Raw genomic sequence first — 15,898 nt, 5'->3', positions numbered from 1 at the left:
TCTTTGATCAAAGTCTTTTGTAATGTGTCCTAATGGCTCAATGCTGAGCATTAAAATTTTGCTTGTTAATGCTTTGTCAATTAACTTAGCTTGTTTTACAATGTTAGACACTATAGGAATTCAAGTTGTTATTTGTTTTCTTTTGAAAGTTTCAAAACTAAAATTTAAAACAAACCTCTGGCCTTCAAAGGTTTCTCTGTGGATACAGTTACTGGATGGTAAATAAAGAGTTAGGAGTAATCTTGAGTTTGCAATTATACCATGTCCAAAGTATCTCTCAACGCAGGTGAGGTTAGGGATCGCAGAAGGGTGAAGAGCTGAAGGAGATGACTGTAGATGTAAGGTTGCCGTAGTCTTAGCAAACCATAGGGCTTTTCCTTTATTAGAGAGCGATGACAGGTGGTTTAACCTGAGGGAGACCATGGCTCAGGCAAGAGGAAAGGTTGAGAAGGAGAGTCCTTCCTGGTAACTTCAGTGTGGGAATTGTACACGTGAACACTATTGGCATCACTTTGCATCCAAATTATCCATTCAGCCAGCTGAACTAACTGACTCCTGAGGTGACTGAGGAGAGAGAAGTAAGATGTGGTAAGTTTTAGTGAGGATCCAAAAGTATGAGGCTCAGGTACTTGAAAGTCCTATAACAAAAAAGATTAGAAAGCGAGAACTAGAACAGGGGAAAATGAGGCCAGAGTCAGGTGAGCAGACATTAACATGGGGCTGGAAGAGGTATAAAGGCAGGGAGAAAAACACTAAGTGGAAATTGTAGGCAAAGACACAGATTTTGAATTCGATTCGTTATGGATAGTGGGCCATTGGAAATTGACTTAGATAGAATTAATTTTAAAAAATGAAACTTGGAGCAGAATTTTAACTGTTCAGGTGTGTTCAGGAAGTTAAACCCCAAAAGTGTCAATGAACTCTGCTTGATTTAGATCACTTCCAGGTTTTATTCAAGTGGTTTGCAGGCAAGCACAAATGCAAGTCGAACTGCTCATAAGTAACTAATTTTTAAATGACCAATTAACTCTGTACTTAACCCAACATTCTAACTTTAACACCCTATGCATAGGTTTACTTAGTTCTGTGGAAGGTACCAGGCAAGGTCGCAGTGTGGAGTGTTTTCTCAATAGAACTGCCAATCCAAGGTGAGGGACTGGTTCTCAGAGCACTTCTAACAATGTGCTTTCACCGTTTAATAGCCGATTTCCAACTTCATAGAAGACACCTCTTATGTCTTGAACTTCATTCACCTTGACTTACGTTCCCCTACTGATGGTCTGCACTTTGTGGCATGGGAAAAGTATATGCAGTTCTATCTTGGGTTTTTCATTCAGAACAAGAAGAGCAATAGGAGCAGTAGTGGCCTGCGCTTCAATCACTCCACCAGGCAGAGGAAATGAGCACATCACAAAGTTGGTGAGACCCCAAAATAGGGTCTGCAGGCACCTGTCTCTTCCCATGTGAGCACTAGTGCTTCATAATGTTTAGGCATTCATGATCAGTCATAACTGATATCTGTATCCACATGGAACAGAGACAGAAACTTCCCGGTTTACCATGTAGCATGCAGAGCCATTGGCCCTCAGGCTCTCTGGAGGTCCTGCTCTGGTTTTCTGTTCCTTCATGGAGTTCTGCATTTCTTGCAAGGAGAGAAGGTAGAGAACGGAGTATAAGAAATGAATTATTTATGGAGGAGGGAAGAACAACATAGTGGAAAGCGGCTAAACCTGAGTGAGATGACACAAAGATTGGTGAATTTCAATGCTGGCTTTGAGGATGAGGATATGAAGAGGTGCTATGAGAGAGCAGTACTTGGAGTTGCGAGATGTATTGATTAGATTAGATTCCCTACAGCGTAAAACAGGCCCTTCAGCCCAACAAGTCCATACCGACAATCCGAAGAGTGACCCATCCAGACCCATTTCCCTCTGACTAATCCACCTAACATTATGGGCAATTTAGCATTGCCAATTCACTTGACCTGCACATCTTTGGACTGTGAGACAAAACTGGAGTGCCCAGAGGAAACCCATGGGAGAATGTGCAAACTACACACAGACTGTGGTCAGAGACTGGAATCCAACCTGTGTCCCTGACGCTTTGAGGAAGCTGTGATAACCTCTGAGCCACTGTGCCACCTTTAACCTGAGAGGTGTGCAGGAGAATGCTGGAAAAGCCAGTGTGTGGAGGATTTATGCATTTTGACACACATTTCTCATCTCTTTCTGAAATCATGAATTACTTTAGTGTACTGTATCCAGATCCAAAGAGCTTACTGCACATAATCTCACTTCAGTCCTTCAGATGTCTCAACAGGATCTCCGGGTAAAAGTCGGAGACCTGGTGAGGATGCCATTTCTATGGTTGCTGAAGGTTCAGCAATAAATGTACAGTTCAGTCATTCTAATCTGAGTATCTCTTTGACTAGAAGTCTAGTCTTTAACAGGTACTGTGTCATCCCACACATGGTGATTAGTCAAGAAGCCCAGAAGCTAAATGCTAATATTGTAGCTGTTAGAAGTGCAATGGCAAAAATTCAGGTTTGTCAGCTGCATGCAAGTCTGTTGTGTTAAGGTTCTGCCCTTAGTGTCAAATAGGACATAGACAATGATATTTTGATCAGATTGACATTTATCCTCAATGGTACATGGTCATTAAAAGTAGCAGAGCCAATAATGCTAAGTATTATGATCTCCGTAGAGACCAGTGGCGTTTTGTATTAATGTGAGGCCCAAATAGTTAGTAAATAGATAAGACTGCGAGGTTCATAGTGTAAATCCAAATAATATTACTGCATAAAAATCAAAGAACATGAATGCTAATAACTATACTCCCCCTTAAAATTTTAATTATGACATTCACATTGCAGCAAACATTGTTATACATTAAATCAGAACCTTCTAACTCACCTTTCCTTCTGTATCATTTAGATAACACTGCCAAAACCCAAGACCATAATACCATAAGAAATAGGACTGGGAGTGGGCCATTTAACCACTTAAGCATGCTTTGCCATTCAATAGAATTGTGGTTGTTCCTCGTGATCACATTCCTGTGTTTTCCCCAGGACTTTTGATTTCTCTATTGATCAAGAATCAATCTATCTCAACCTTAGATATACACAAGGACTCTGCCCACACAGATTCTGTGGTAACATCTTTCAAAGAAACTCAACCCTCTGACAGAAAAAATTCCTCTTCAAATGATTTGGATGTGAGCAAAAGAGGCACAGTTAGTAAGTTTGCAGATGACACCAAAATTGGAGGTGTAGTGGACAGTGAAGAAGGTTACCTCCGATTACAATGGGATCTTGATTAGATGGGCCAGTGGGCTGAGGTATGGCAGATGGAATTTAATTTAGATAAATGTGAGATGCTGCATTTTGGGAAAGCAAAACTTAGCAGGGCTTATACACTTAATGGTAAGGTCCTAGGGAGTGTTGCTGAACAAAGAGACCTTGGAGTGCAGGTTCATAGCTCCTTGAAAGTAGAGTCGCAGGTAGATAGGATAGTGAAGAAAGCTTTTGGTATGCTTTCCATTATTGGTCAGAGTTGGGCAATCATGTTGCAGTTATACAGGACATTGGTTAGGCCACTTTTGGAATATTGCGTGCAATTCTAGTCTCCTTCCTATTGGAAGGATGTTGTGAAACTTGAAAGGGTTCAGAAAAGATTTACAGGAATGTTGCCAGGGTTGGAGGATTTGAGGTGTAGGGAGAGGCTGAATAGGCTGGGGCTGTTTTCCCTGGAGCGTCCGATGCTGAGGGATGACCTTAGGTTTAAAAAACACAAGGGTCAAGGATAGGATAAATAGACAAAGTCTTTTTCCTGGGGTGTGGGAGTCTAGACCTAGAGGGCTTAGGTTTAGGATGAGAGGGGAAAGATATAAAAAAGACCAAAGAGGCAACGTTTTCACGCAGAGGGTGGTACGTGTATGGAATGAGCTGCCAGAGGAAGTGGTGGAGGCTAGTGCAATTGCAACATTTAAAAGGCATCTGGGTGGGTGTATGAATAGGAAGAGTTTGGAGGGATATGGGCCGGGTGCTGGCAGGTGGGACTAGATTGGGTTGGGATATCTGGTCGGCATGGACGAGTTGGACCGAAGGGTCTGTTTCCATGTTGTACATCTCTATGACTCTATCTTGGTCTTTTATTCTTAGACTGTGTACTCTGGTACTAGACTCTCTCATGAGGGGAAACATCCTCTCAGCATTTATCCTGTCAAGCCCCTTAAAAGTTGTGCATGTTTTAATGTGATTACCTCTCATTCTTCTAAACTCCAGTGAATAGAGTCCCAACTTCAAGACAATCCTTCCATGCTGGGAGTCACCCAGGTGAGCCTTCTTTCAATTCCTCCAATGAAATAATATTTTCCTTACATAAGGGGACCAAAACTACATACATTACTCCAGATAAGGATAATGACGAAGATGTGTCTAAATTGGAGGAAGGCCAATTTTAATATCACTAGATAGGATTTGGCAAATACTTGCATAGCAGCTACTTGTAGATAGGTCTACATTTGGAAACTGGGAGTCTTTTAAAAGTAATACAGTGAGCATTTAGGAGCAGCGTGTTCCTCCAAGAGTGAAGGGCAAAGGCAGCAAATCCAGGGAACTCCAGATGTCAAGAGATATCAAGAATTTGTTAAAGAAAAAGGAGGAAGCTTATATAAGATACTTAAAATTGTGCCATCTCTCCTCATTAAATAATATGCTTTTTTTTATCTTTCTGCCAAAATGGACAAGTTCACATTTTCCCACACTACATTTCATGCTCCAAAATTTTGATTACTCACCTATCTGTGTCTCTTTGTAGATACCTTATGTCTTCTTGGCAACTTACTTTCCTACCTACCGTTGTGTCTTCAGAAAATCTTCCACAGTACAAACGTGCACATTCGGTGTTTTGGGCATGCTATATTGCTCATTATGTCCAAAGGTGTGTAGACTAGGTGGGTTAGGTATGGGATGTGCAGGGTTACATGGTTAGGGTAGAGGGGTAGGTCTGGGAGGGATGCTGTTCAGAGGGTTGGTGTGGACTTGATGTGTCAAATAGCCTGCCTGACCTGCTGTGCTTTTCCAGCAACACATTTTTAGCTGCTTTCACAATGTAGGCATGCTATGATTCTGTAAAATCAACCATAAATTTGTTTTTTCCTAACTACTATCAGATCTGAACAGGGGTCATTAGACTTGAAACATTAACTCTGCAATCATTCTGCAAAGAGATCTCCACCCTGGAGGCTCCCTGCCTTCATTCCTGATGAAGGGCTTTTGCCCGAAATGTCGATTTTCCTGCTCCTTGGATGCTGCCTGACCAGCTGTGCTTTTCCAAACCACTCTAATCTAGACTCTGATTTCCAGCATCTGGAGTCCTCACTTTTGCCTAATCATTCTACAGATACTGCCAGGCCTGCTGAGTTTCTCCAGTAGTTTCAGTTTCTGCACCATTTATTTGATTCTGTCATCCAGGTCATTAATAGAGATTGTGAAAATGTGAGTTCCCATTTCTGATCCCTGTGGCACTCCTCATTCAATTTTGCCAATCTAAAATGACCCATTTATGCCTACGTTCCAGTCCCTGTTATCTAACTGAGCCCCTCTCTATGGCAATATGTTACCCTACACTATGAGTTCTTAATTTATGCAGTGGCACTTGATGTGGCACTTTAATAAATTTCTCTTTAAAAATCTTAAGTATACCACATCCACAGATTCCCCTTAATTCACATTGCTTGATAGATCCTGAAAATCTTTAATAAATAATCTCTAATAAATTAGTCAAAAAGTTTTTCCCTTCCATGAAAGAATGTTGACCCTAACTGAATACAAGTTTCAAAATGCCTGCTGCAATTTCTTTTGTAACGGGTTCCAACATATTTCCCGTTGACAGATATTTGACCTGTGGTTTCCTAGTTTCTGCATCCCAAATTTATTAAATACCAGATTTACATTCACTATTTCTTAATCACATCAGACCTTTTCAGAATCTAGGAAGTTTTGGAAAATTAAAATTAATATCTCAACAGCAATTTTTGACTTTGGAATGATTTCCATTATGATGTGGGAACATGTCAGGTTTTAGTTCTACTCCCTTTAAGCTCTTAATTCATACTTATTTCTTGAAAATTATATGCATCATCTTCATTGAAGACAGATGCAAAATATCTATTCAATTCATCTACCATTTATTTATTAACTATTATTAATTCATCAGACTCTCCTTGTGTAAAAAAACATTTACATTACTGTTTTCACTTCTAAATATCTGTAGAAACTTAACTGTTTTCATATTTCTAGTTGTCTTTCTCTCATACTCTTAATTTTTCCATTATTATTCTTTTCCTTGCAACTTTTATCCTTTTTCTTTGCTATTTTTTATGTTCTATCCAATCTTCTGATCTGCAACTAATGTAGGTGGTAGTATGTGCTTTTTGTATTTGATACTCCTGGATACTATCCTTATATAGTGAAGAACAGTGTATCCTTTCCCTAAAGTATATCTTTCTCCTTGGAATATATCTTACAAATATGTATAACATATTCAAAGTAAAGGCAGATGAATGTGAGTTAGTTCTATTAAAAAGACCTGGAAGTAAATTTGGAACAGTGACCTAAACAATCAGTTCCCAGAAAGCATGTGATTTCAGTGTAGTGTCTGGGAGAATCCCTGTAGTGTTAATGGATGAAATATTTATATTGTTGGGTTTATGACAGGCAGAATAAAAACATAAAACCAGTAAGTTCAAAGCTTTTAAATTAAGAAGTATGCAGAGTTCAGTTCAGAACAGGAGGCAGGAGAAGCTAGTCAGTTCACGGGGGCCAGTCATATCATTGTAAGTGGTTCCTAGCCTGTGGAACTTCCAAGACAGGACACTTTGGACAGGAATCTTTCATTTGTTAAATTGAGAAAGTTTTGGCTATCATAACTCTGAAAAGTTCACGCCAACAGACTCTGAAAGGAGTCTTTTTTTTAAATGATCTCAATAACCCAACAAAAGGAAACTGGATGAAGTGTTCGTTGAGTAAAGATTTAACAAGCTAAGAAGTGAGCAATATTTCTCAGAGATTGTGCTTTTGTAAAGAGTAATGTTGGGGAAACAGGTTGAAACTTTGTTTTGATGTTTGTGTTATGATCTTTCTAACTGTTTTATCTTTTTGAATAACACTATGTTCATTTCTTTTCTGCAATAAACTTATGTTCTCTTGTTAAAGAACATATGCAACCATGTACGAATATATTATAGTAACTAACCACCACGCATTAACCAACTTCAAAAATGATCTGTTAAGTGAGATTTCATTCTGTCTTCTGACATGCTCAGTATAACAATCTGCAGAGGTATGAAATATCTCCTTACATTTCTGCCATTGTATCTCCATGGACCTATCCCTTAATCTAATTTCTCAATTCATGTTAGCCTGCTGCCTTCATGCCCCAGAATTTCCCTTACTTAAAAATAAACCACTAGCATGAGACCCACTCATCTGCCCTGAACTGTGTGCACAATTCACTCATTTGATCATCGTTGCTAGCTAGGGATGAATTTATTAGAAGGCCATAAACTAATCTCAGTTCATTGTACATTAGTGGGTGGCACGGTGACACAGTAGTTAGCACTGCTGCCTCACAGCACCAGAGACTCAGGTTCAATGCCCACCTCAGGTTAGTTGAATTGGCCGTACTAAATTGCCCATAGTGTTAGGTGAAGGGGTAAATGTAGGGAAATGGGTCTGGGTGGGTTGCTCTTCGGAGGGTCGGTGTGGACTTGTTGGGCCGAAGGGCGTGTTTCCATGCTGTAAGTAATCTAATCTAATCTATTACCAGTTCTAGAGTTACCTGTTCTCTGTTTGGCTGCAGAAATTATCCTGATAAATGCTCATTTCCCAAGCTACCTCTTTCAATCTGATTTGCTGAATCTACATGCATATTAAAATCACCCACGATTATTACCATATCTTTCTGTAATTGCCCTTATTTCTTCTTGTACGCATCATCCTACAGCATGGTTTCTATTAAGAGGTTATGAACTACTTCCACATGTAACTTACCTTCCTTTGCTGTTTCTTTCTTTACCCAAACTGATTGTACATCTTGGCCTTTAGAACGAAGATCATCCTTATTTCTATTGTACAAATATCATCTGTAGCTACTCTTTCACCTTTACTTAGCTTCCTGCCCTTCTGAAATGTCATATACCCTTGAATATTTCTGTCTCGGCCTTTATCATCTTGTTGCCATGTCTTTGTAATGACCATCAGGTCATAAATGTTCATTGCTATTTGAACTGTCAATTTGTTTATTGTTACTAATACTATTTGCTTTCATTTTTTTGTCATCTTTTGCAATCTTTGGCTTATTTGTCAGCACATTCTTGTTTGTATGTCTGTCCCTTCCTGCCTGCTTCTGATAATCACTTCCTGTATTGCCACCTTAACAGTTGCCTTGTTTTCTTTCTTTAATCCCATCTTCCTGCATTTGATTCACCTTCCATTTAGTTTAAAGGCCTATCTCCAGCCCTAATATTATGATTCACTGGAACATTCACCTCAACATGGATCAGATGAGGACTATCCCATTGGTAAGGCTCCTACTTTACTCAGTACAGACCCAATCAGTGCTCCGAGAATCAAAACCCGTTTCCCACACCAATCTTTGGAGCGCTAGAATCTTATTTGCCATAGGTCAATTTGCTCATGTGTCAGGTACCAATTCAGAGATTATTACCTTTGGGATTCTGCTTTTTCAATTTGTTTCCTGGCTGCCTTTGTTCCCTAAATAGAAGCTGCTTTATAGCCATACCTAATACCTGCATAGAACACAACCTGCAGCAAGTTCCTCTCCAGCTCAGAGCAGATGTCTTAAACCCTGGTACAGACAGGCAAATTAGTATCTGAGCTTTTAAACTTGGCTGCAGAGAACTATTTCTATCCCCTTGATTATACCACTGTATTCCTAATTATTACCCCTGTGTTAATGGACTCCAATACAATGGTCAGTTTGCTCATCCACCCTGCAGCCCCTACTTTAACCCATACTGACTGCAAGCTCACTGAACCTATTGGACCATTGCAAAGGTTGAGCTTCTTTTACTTCTAATGTTGTCGATCCCTATACCTGCCTTACTTAGAGTCACACTGTCCTGGCCAGTGACCAAATCAGAACACACTGAGGGTGTAGACATCTGGAACAGTGTGCAGGCCATTTTTCATCCTTCCCAGATGTGCTGCAGTGTCTGTAGCTCAGTGTCAAACTCTGAATAAACCAACACTCCTGAAGCTGCATACATTTACAGCAGATGCATTTTCCCTAGACCATATTGACATCCAAGAGCTTCCACGTTCTGCAAGCACAACCCAGCATCTGACCCTTTTATTTTTCAATTTATAATTAATAAAGATTACAGCCCCCAATAAATTTTATTATTGCTAGCAAACTTTATTCCGACCTGTAAGAACATAATTATTACCAAGTTAGACAAGATTTGAAAGATCAGGAAGTAAAATATTCCCTAGACAGTCACTGATTTATTTTTGCTATAATGTGGTGCTTTGATTTCTGTCAGAACATTGTTGGTAAACTCTGAGGCATTGAAACTGGACTGGATAATTATTTTAGATGCTGCTGTCTGTCCATGTTCTCTTCACATCTGCTGTCTTGAGTGTTGCTATCTCTGGGTCCACCTCACTTTGCAAGTGTGTCTTTGACCCAGTTGAAGTGTCACTTTCATAATTGAAAATGTTTAAATTATAATTGCTACCTAAATTTTTCAGAACTTCAATACCTAGCATTATTCATTCTTCAGTAAATATAGGTGTAGTCTATAGTTTGGTTCAATTGGATGCTAAAAGTCTGAGGAGGATAGAGTTTCCCTAATGTCACAGTCATTATTCCTGTTTCGATCTACTAACAAAAAAAAACATTGGATCATTCATTTAATCTACTGTTATAGGATCTTCCAGCAGATGAAACGACTACCACATTTGCACATTTGGGAATTACTACCCTCCAAAACAAAGTGTGATGTGCATGGTGACTCTCCTGAAAGAGAATTTAAAGCATTTCCTTTACTCTGATTCCTACTTTACTTTATGTTCTATAATGAAACTGTTTGAGTTTAAATGTGCTCGACTGCTGTCCTCTGGAAAGAATTGAAATTGTATTCCGAATAAGGCTTTCCACTTAATTTTGGAGATTGAGCGGAGAAGGAACTATAATCTGTTTAGATTTAATGGGACATTTTCTCCATACAGCTGCAGAGAATGTTCTTGTTAATTGGAAAAGTGCTATCTTCATAAGTAACTATGAATGCATCTGTGGTGAGTAAATTAACATTCTCCACAGAACAGTTGTTGGTTTAACAGCTTTTTCAAGCTTATTTGACATAAACTAGGCAGCCATTAGATTAAGTTCTCAGTCATTTTGCCGAACAATCTTGTTGGATTTGGCTGCAGGTTTATTAACTGCCTTGGATCCTAAATCAATTGATCTTTCCTCTTTCAAGTAAACTTTTTTTTTAAGCAGAGCAATCCATTAAAACTGAATTCATTAAAATAGTCACATTGATCTCTTATCCCTCTTCTATCTACCTATCTGAAAAAGGCATGTTGGTATATCTGATATGGGAAATTATAATTCCAACATGAATTGGCATAAATGCTCTGGCATTTGTAGCAATTACCCTGTTCCTATTGCTACAGTGCCATAGAGTCATAGAGATGTACAGCACGGAAACAGACCCCTCAATCCAACTCGTCCATGCCGACCAGATATCCCAACCTAATCTAGTCCCACTTGCCAACACCCAGCCCATATCCCTCCAAACCCTTCCTACTCATACACCCATCCAGATGCCTTTTAAATGTTGCAATTGTACCAGCCTCCATCACTTCCTCTGGCAGCTCATTCCATTCATTCACCGCCCTCCGCATGAAAACGTTGCCCCTTAGGTCCCTTTTATATTTTTCCCCTCTCACTCTAAACCTATGCCCTCTAGTTCTGGACTCCCCCACCTCAGAGGGATAGACTTTGTCTATTTATAATATCCATGTCCCTTATGATTTTATAAATCTTGATAAGGTCACACTTCAGCCTCCGACACTCCAGAGAAAACAGCCCCAGCCTATTCAGCCTCTCCACATAGCTCAAATCCTCCAACCCTGGCAACATCCTTGTAAATCTTTTCAGAACCCTTTCAAGTTTCACAACATCCTTCCAGTAGGAAGGAGACCAGAATTGCGCACAATATTCTAAAAGTGGCCTAACCAATGTCCTGTACAGCTGCAACATGACTTCACAACTCCTGTACTCAATACTCTGACCTATAAAGGGAAGCATACCAAATACCTTCTTCACTATCCTACCTACCTGTGACTCTACTTTCAAGGAGCTATGAACATACACTCCAAGGTCTCTTTGTTCAGTAACACTCCCTCGGTCCTAACCATTAAGTATACAAGTCCTGCTAAGATTTGCTTTCCCAAAACGCAGCACCTCGCATTTATCTGAATTAAACTCCAATCCCTTTGTAATCTGAGGTAACCTTTGCTGTCCGCTATGCCTCCAATTTTTGTTGTCATCTACAAACTTAGTAACTATACCTTTTATGCTCACATCCAAATCATTTATATAAATGACGAAAAGTGGTGGACCCAGCACTGATCATTGTGGCACTCCACTGGTTACAGGGCTCCAGTCTGAAAAACAACCCTCCTCCACCACCATCTGTCTTCTACCTTCAAGCCAGTTCTGTACCCAAATCAGTAGTTCTTTCTGCATTCCATGAGATCTAACCTTGCTAACCAGTCTCCCATGGGGAACGTTGTCGAATGCCATACTGAAGTCCATATCGATCAATTATGTACCTCTTTGAATGCTTAGTTTGCATAATGAGCATTTTGAATATTATATGAACATCTTTGTCTTTGTCTCTATTGCAAGTATTAGCTATATAGTAATATGTAAGGAAATTATCATTGTAAACTGATACTTTTTAAGTGTTTATTCAGCCTCCCACAGATGTTTACGCTGAACATATAATTTTGTATTTGTATTTTAATGAATGTGCTCTTCTCAGTAGAATCCAGAATGTTCAGCAAGCATTTAAAAATAAACCAGGATTTGTGTTTTGATGCTAACTAACATTTCCTATTGAAGTACAGTCCCTGGAGACTCTTAACCTCCATAATATGAACATCTCGATTGAAATTGCTGGACTGAAATGAGAATCTTGAGTCAGTGGAATGCTTCAAGACACATCCCTTCCTAGATATACTTACTGTTGTGTGACACACTCAGAGATAAATTCTATTACATGTAGGTGCTTACTCCAATGCTGTTAAGAGATGTGTAGACTTCCAGTTTGGGTGTAGTGTTTTAATGGATCATCTTTGTATTGTTGATATGCTTGCTCCAACCATAATATTTGGTATTTTAAATCTGACTCTGGCACGGCCTGAAAAGTCAAAGCAAAGAAAATCTAATTGTGCATTCCAACTATATGTCTCTTTTGGTTTTTTAAAGAGTATATAATATTCAAGTTATTGTTCTCTGAATATCGTGCTTTGTCCACTGTGTAATTGTCAGCTGTAACTTCTGTTTTGAAGTAGCTGGTGGGTTTGGCGTCAGGATTTCTGCTCATTATCTCTCTGTTCTGCACATTTATTATTAATACCCTTCAACTTTTACTATTTGTATCATTTCTCACGCCTGTTCTCTTTTTCCCTTTTCTCCCCTTCTTGTCCAATTCATTTTTTGCTTCATTTTCTTCACTTTAAAGAAAGAAATGCTGTGATATTTCTTCTTCTTCCCAAACCTCCACTAGAAAACATTGGCCTCATCAAGGTAAAGGGCAAAGGCTTGAAACGGAAGGTCTTTCACGCTAGCTATGAATGGTATGCTGTGCAAAATTTAAACAAAACTTCCTTCAGCCTGTCATTTCTAGCTCCTAAATATATTTGTAACTTATAAATATTTAGTTTACTTTACATGTTCTTTAAAAAGGGAACCAATCAATACATTTCTGTAGTTTTGAGTAATTTCATTAAATTACATTTCCAGTCCAGATAATACTTTAATTTGGACTGTAGAGGACGTAATTTATTCTTGCTAATTTAAAGTCAAAATTATATTTTACTCATTTAAGTGAATGGAGATTTAATTACATAGCTAAGTTGTTTGCCTTTCATTTGAAATTTATCTCCGATGTGTTCTGAGTCTTTCACTGAGGTTTACATAAACTAAACCGAACATGCTTCCAAGAAAACTCTGGTTTACAACAATGGTATTGTTGTAATACATTTTATGATCAATCTCATCAGTCCAAATTAATTGACTTTAATTAAGCTTAATTGCAATCAGTTATGTTGCAGATTTAGTCAAGCTTCTATATCGTTTCAGATATTTTGTAATTTGTGTAATACACAGTTCAGTGTCAATGTGCTAAACTGGTAGGCCTAATTTCCGAGTTTAGTATTTTTTTTGCTTTTAAATTTATGTTAGGATGTTTTTGGTATGTTATTTTTGACATTGTTTTTGCTTATTGAATGTATTTTTACTTTTTACCTTCCATATTTCCATCTTTACTCAGAACAGAAAACGTGTCTTTCTGGTTTAATCTCAATGATGTAGTGCCCAAACCATTTCATTTTAATTCATTAATGAATTCTGCTGACTTATGAAGCCCTGCAGAAGAAAATCCATTTCTCTTTTTGTTCTCACTAAATCAGGACTGGTTCACTTGACACTGTGTAGTCACTTTCTAACATGGAATTAATTTCTTGCTCTTGCATTTTTCTGGTATTGGCTGAAAGCTATTTGATTGTTCACATTTACTATTCTTCTTTGGAGCATGCATATCCTTGTTCCTTTCTCAGTGGAATTAAGTATGCATGAGTTAAATAAATTCTGCAAACATGCTTATGGCACTTCAAAAGCTTGTAAAATTCTGAAACATTTAGTATAAGCCTCAGAAAAGTTAAAAGTTCTTTAAAGTTCTTTAAATCTCTTTACAAAGAGCAATAGTTGATGGAAAATTCCCAACAATAGCTTGTATATAAATAATATTTTCCTTGTACTGTTTTGCAGGCTCATGCCCAGAGAGTCAGCAGGCCGAAAGTCCTGCAGCACAGGGGGCGGACGGGATCGACTTAGCCTCTCCAATGTCACCTCGTGCTAGCAAGAGTCGTATGTCGATGAAATTGCGGCGCTCGTCTGGTTCGGCTAATAAATCTTAACGACCACATCATAACAAAAAGTTACACTCCTAATTCACTAGCCATAAATCAATGTGTTCTTTTTTTACTTATTATTTTACTGCTTAAGCCAAATGTTTTTGCCTCTTGCTAATTTAGTAACTGTGTGTTACCACTCCATATGCAGTTTAATACCTGTTTCTTGTAAACTACTTTTTATTAAGAACACTGGAGTTCTATTTTTAGCTTACCAAAATATATATTTTAGCAATCTAATCTACGCTTGGTTGTACAGTGCAACTACCTTGCACCTACTTGATTACGTATCTGTATATTTACTGCACTTTTAATCACACTTACTGTTTTGAAAAACATTTTCTTGTTGAATTGTATTTGGCTAGTTAAGTTGAATGACCCATTTGTTATCGGGTACCATCACTAGGAAATTACAACAGTCTTGCTTGGCTGTATATTGTGTACTTTGTACAGTTTTGTTTTACAGTAGAAACATTTCAGATTACTTGTGCACAATTCAGGAATGTATAGTAAGTTTTCAGTTTTTATGTAGATGTAAAGTTGTTTCAAAATATATTCACCAAATCAATCTTATGGCACAAAACATGTACAGAATATTTTCATTTTAAATTATAAGTATGAATTTTCCAAGGAATGTAAATGGTCTCTTAGCATTTCAGCTATAAAACATAGCTTGACAAAAGAAAATCAAGAGGAAATATATGGACTTGCTTTTATTTTAAACACTGACATATATATATATATAAATATATATAATCTTAAAAATGCTGAAAATGCTGCTGAGTTAAACTATTTACTTGTGCATGGCTTCCAACCAAGAAACTGTAGAAAAAACACTGTAGGTGAAATCTGGTAAGAGGCCAAGTTATTGCTGGAATGATGAGAATTCTGGATGTGTTTGGATATGCACTCTTACAGGATTTGCACTCAAATATGTTTTCAATTTTCTGTGATATATTCATTAAGGAGAAAAGGGATCATTTAAGTGTGTCTGTATAACCAGTTCAACTTGAATTGAGTCAACTTTAAATTGCTGAAATGCAACAAAATGCATATTCCAGCTTATCAAATGTATTTTCCTACAAGGAAACATTATTTTGTAGGTGACTTGCAATGTTACTACTAACAGTATGTAGCATGATGTCAGTACTAACTGCATGTGTAAATATCATATGATAAAATATATTATGTATTGTCATTTATGTAGTTGTCTATAAAAATTTGTAATGGCTGAAGATGCGCTGTTTAATATTGCAATAAAAAATATTCTTACCATGTCTACTTGTGGAAATTTTTGTTAGCAAGTCTTAAATGGAGAATGCTATTATGTAGTCTTTCAGAACTCTGAAATGTCTTGCTATATTGAGAAATGTCAAAGCACAAAGGGAAACCAATAAATATCTAATGTACCGTAATTCACTAATTAATTATTTTTTCCGTTCCATTTCATATATTTTCAACATTATTGAAATATTCTCAAGTATCAAAGTATTGCTAATGCTTGCTTTAATAAATTTTTTGGAATATTTACTGCTCTCCTGACAGGAATATGTTCGGTAGGAGAGCAAGTAAAATGTCAGGTGCTCAGCCCACTATCTTTCTGCCCACCCCAACCTGTTCCATGTAATACAGAGTGGGGAGTAGATTAGATGCCTGCCAGCTGAA

The 15,898-nt window shown here is 38.0% G+C and overlaps 1 protein-coding gene across 13 annotated transcripts in view; it reads left to right on the top strand.

Annotated features, from left to right (window-relative positions):
- ralgapa1 (Ral GTPase activating protein catalytic subunit alpha 1) overlaps nt 1-15,510 on the top strand; it is a 312,978-nt gene extending 297,468 nt beyond the window's left edge. For 5 of the 13 annotated variants that reach the window (XM_072568892.1, XM_072568888.1, XM_072568893.1 and 2 more), the window contains 2 exons: nt 12,784-12,898; nt 14,091-15,510. In XM_072568892.1, the coding sequence (XP_072424993.1) occupies nt 12,784-12,898; nt 14,091-14,181 (206 nt within the window). In that variant the 3' untranslated portion in view covers nt 14,182-15,510. Of the gene's footprint in view, nt 1-12,783; nt 12,899-14,090 lie in introns of those variants that run through there. The other 8 variants (XM_072568885.1, XM_072568887.1, XM_072568890.1 and 5 more) reach the window with 5 other exon arrangements.
- The last annotated feature ends 388 nt before the right edge of the window (nt 15,511-15,898 follow it).

This window comes from Chiloscyllium punctatum, chromosome 4 (genome assembly GCF_047496795.1).
Source record: "Chiloscyllium punctatum isolate Juve2018m chromosome 4, sChiPun1.3, whole genome shotgun sequence".
Lineage (NCBI taxonomy): Eukaryota > Metazoa > Chordata > Chondrichthyes > Orectolobiformes > Hemiscylliidae > Chiloscyllium > Chiloscyllium punctatum.
This window is presented reverse-complemented; position numbering and strand designations above follow the sequence as displayed.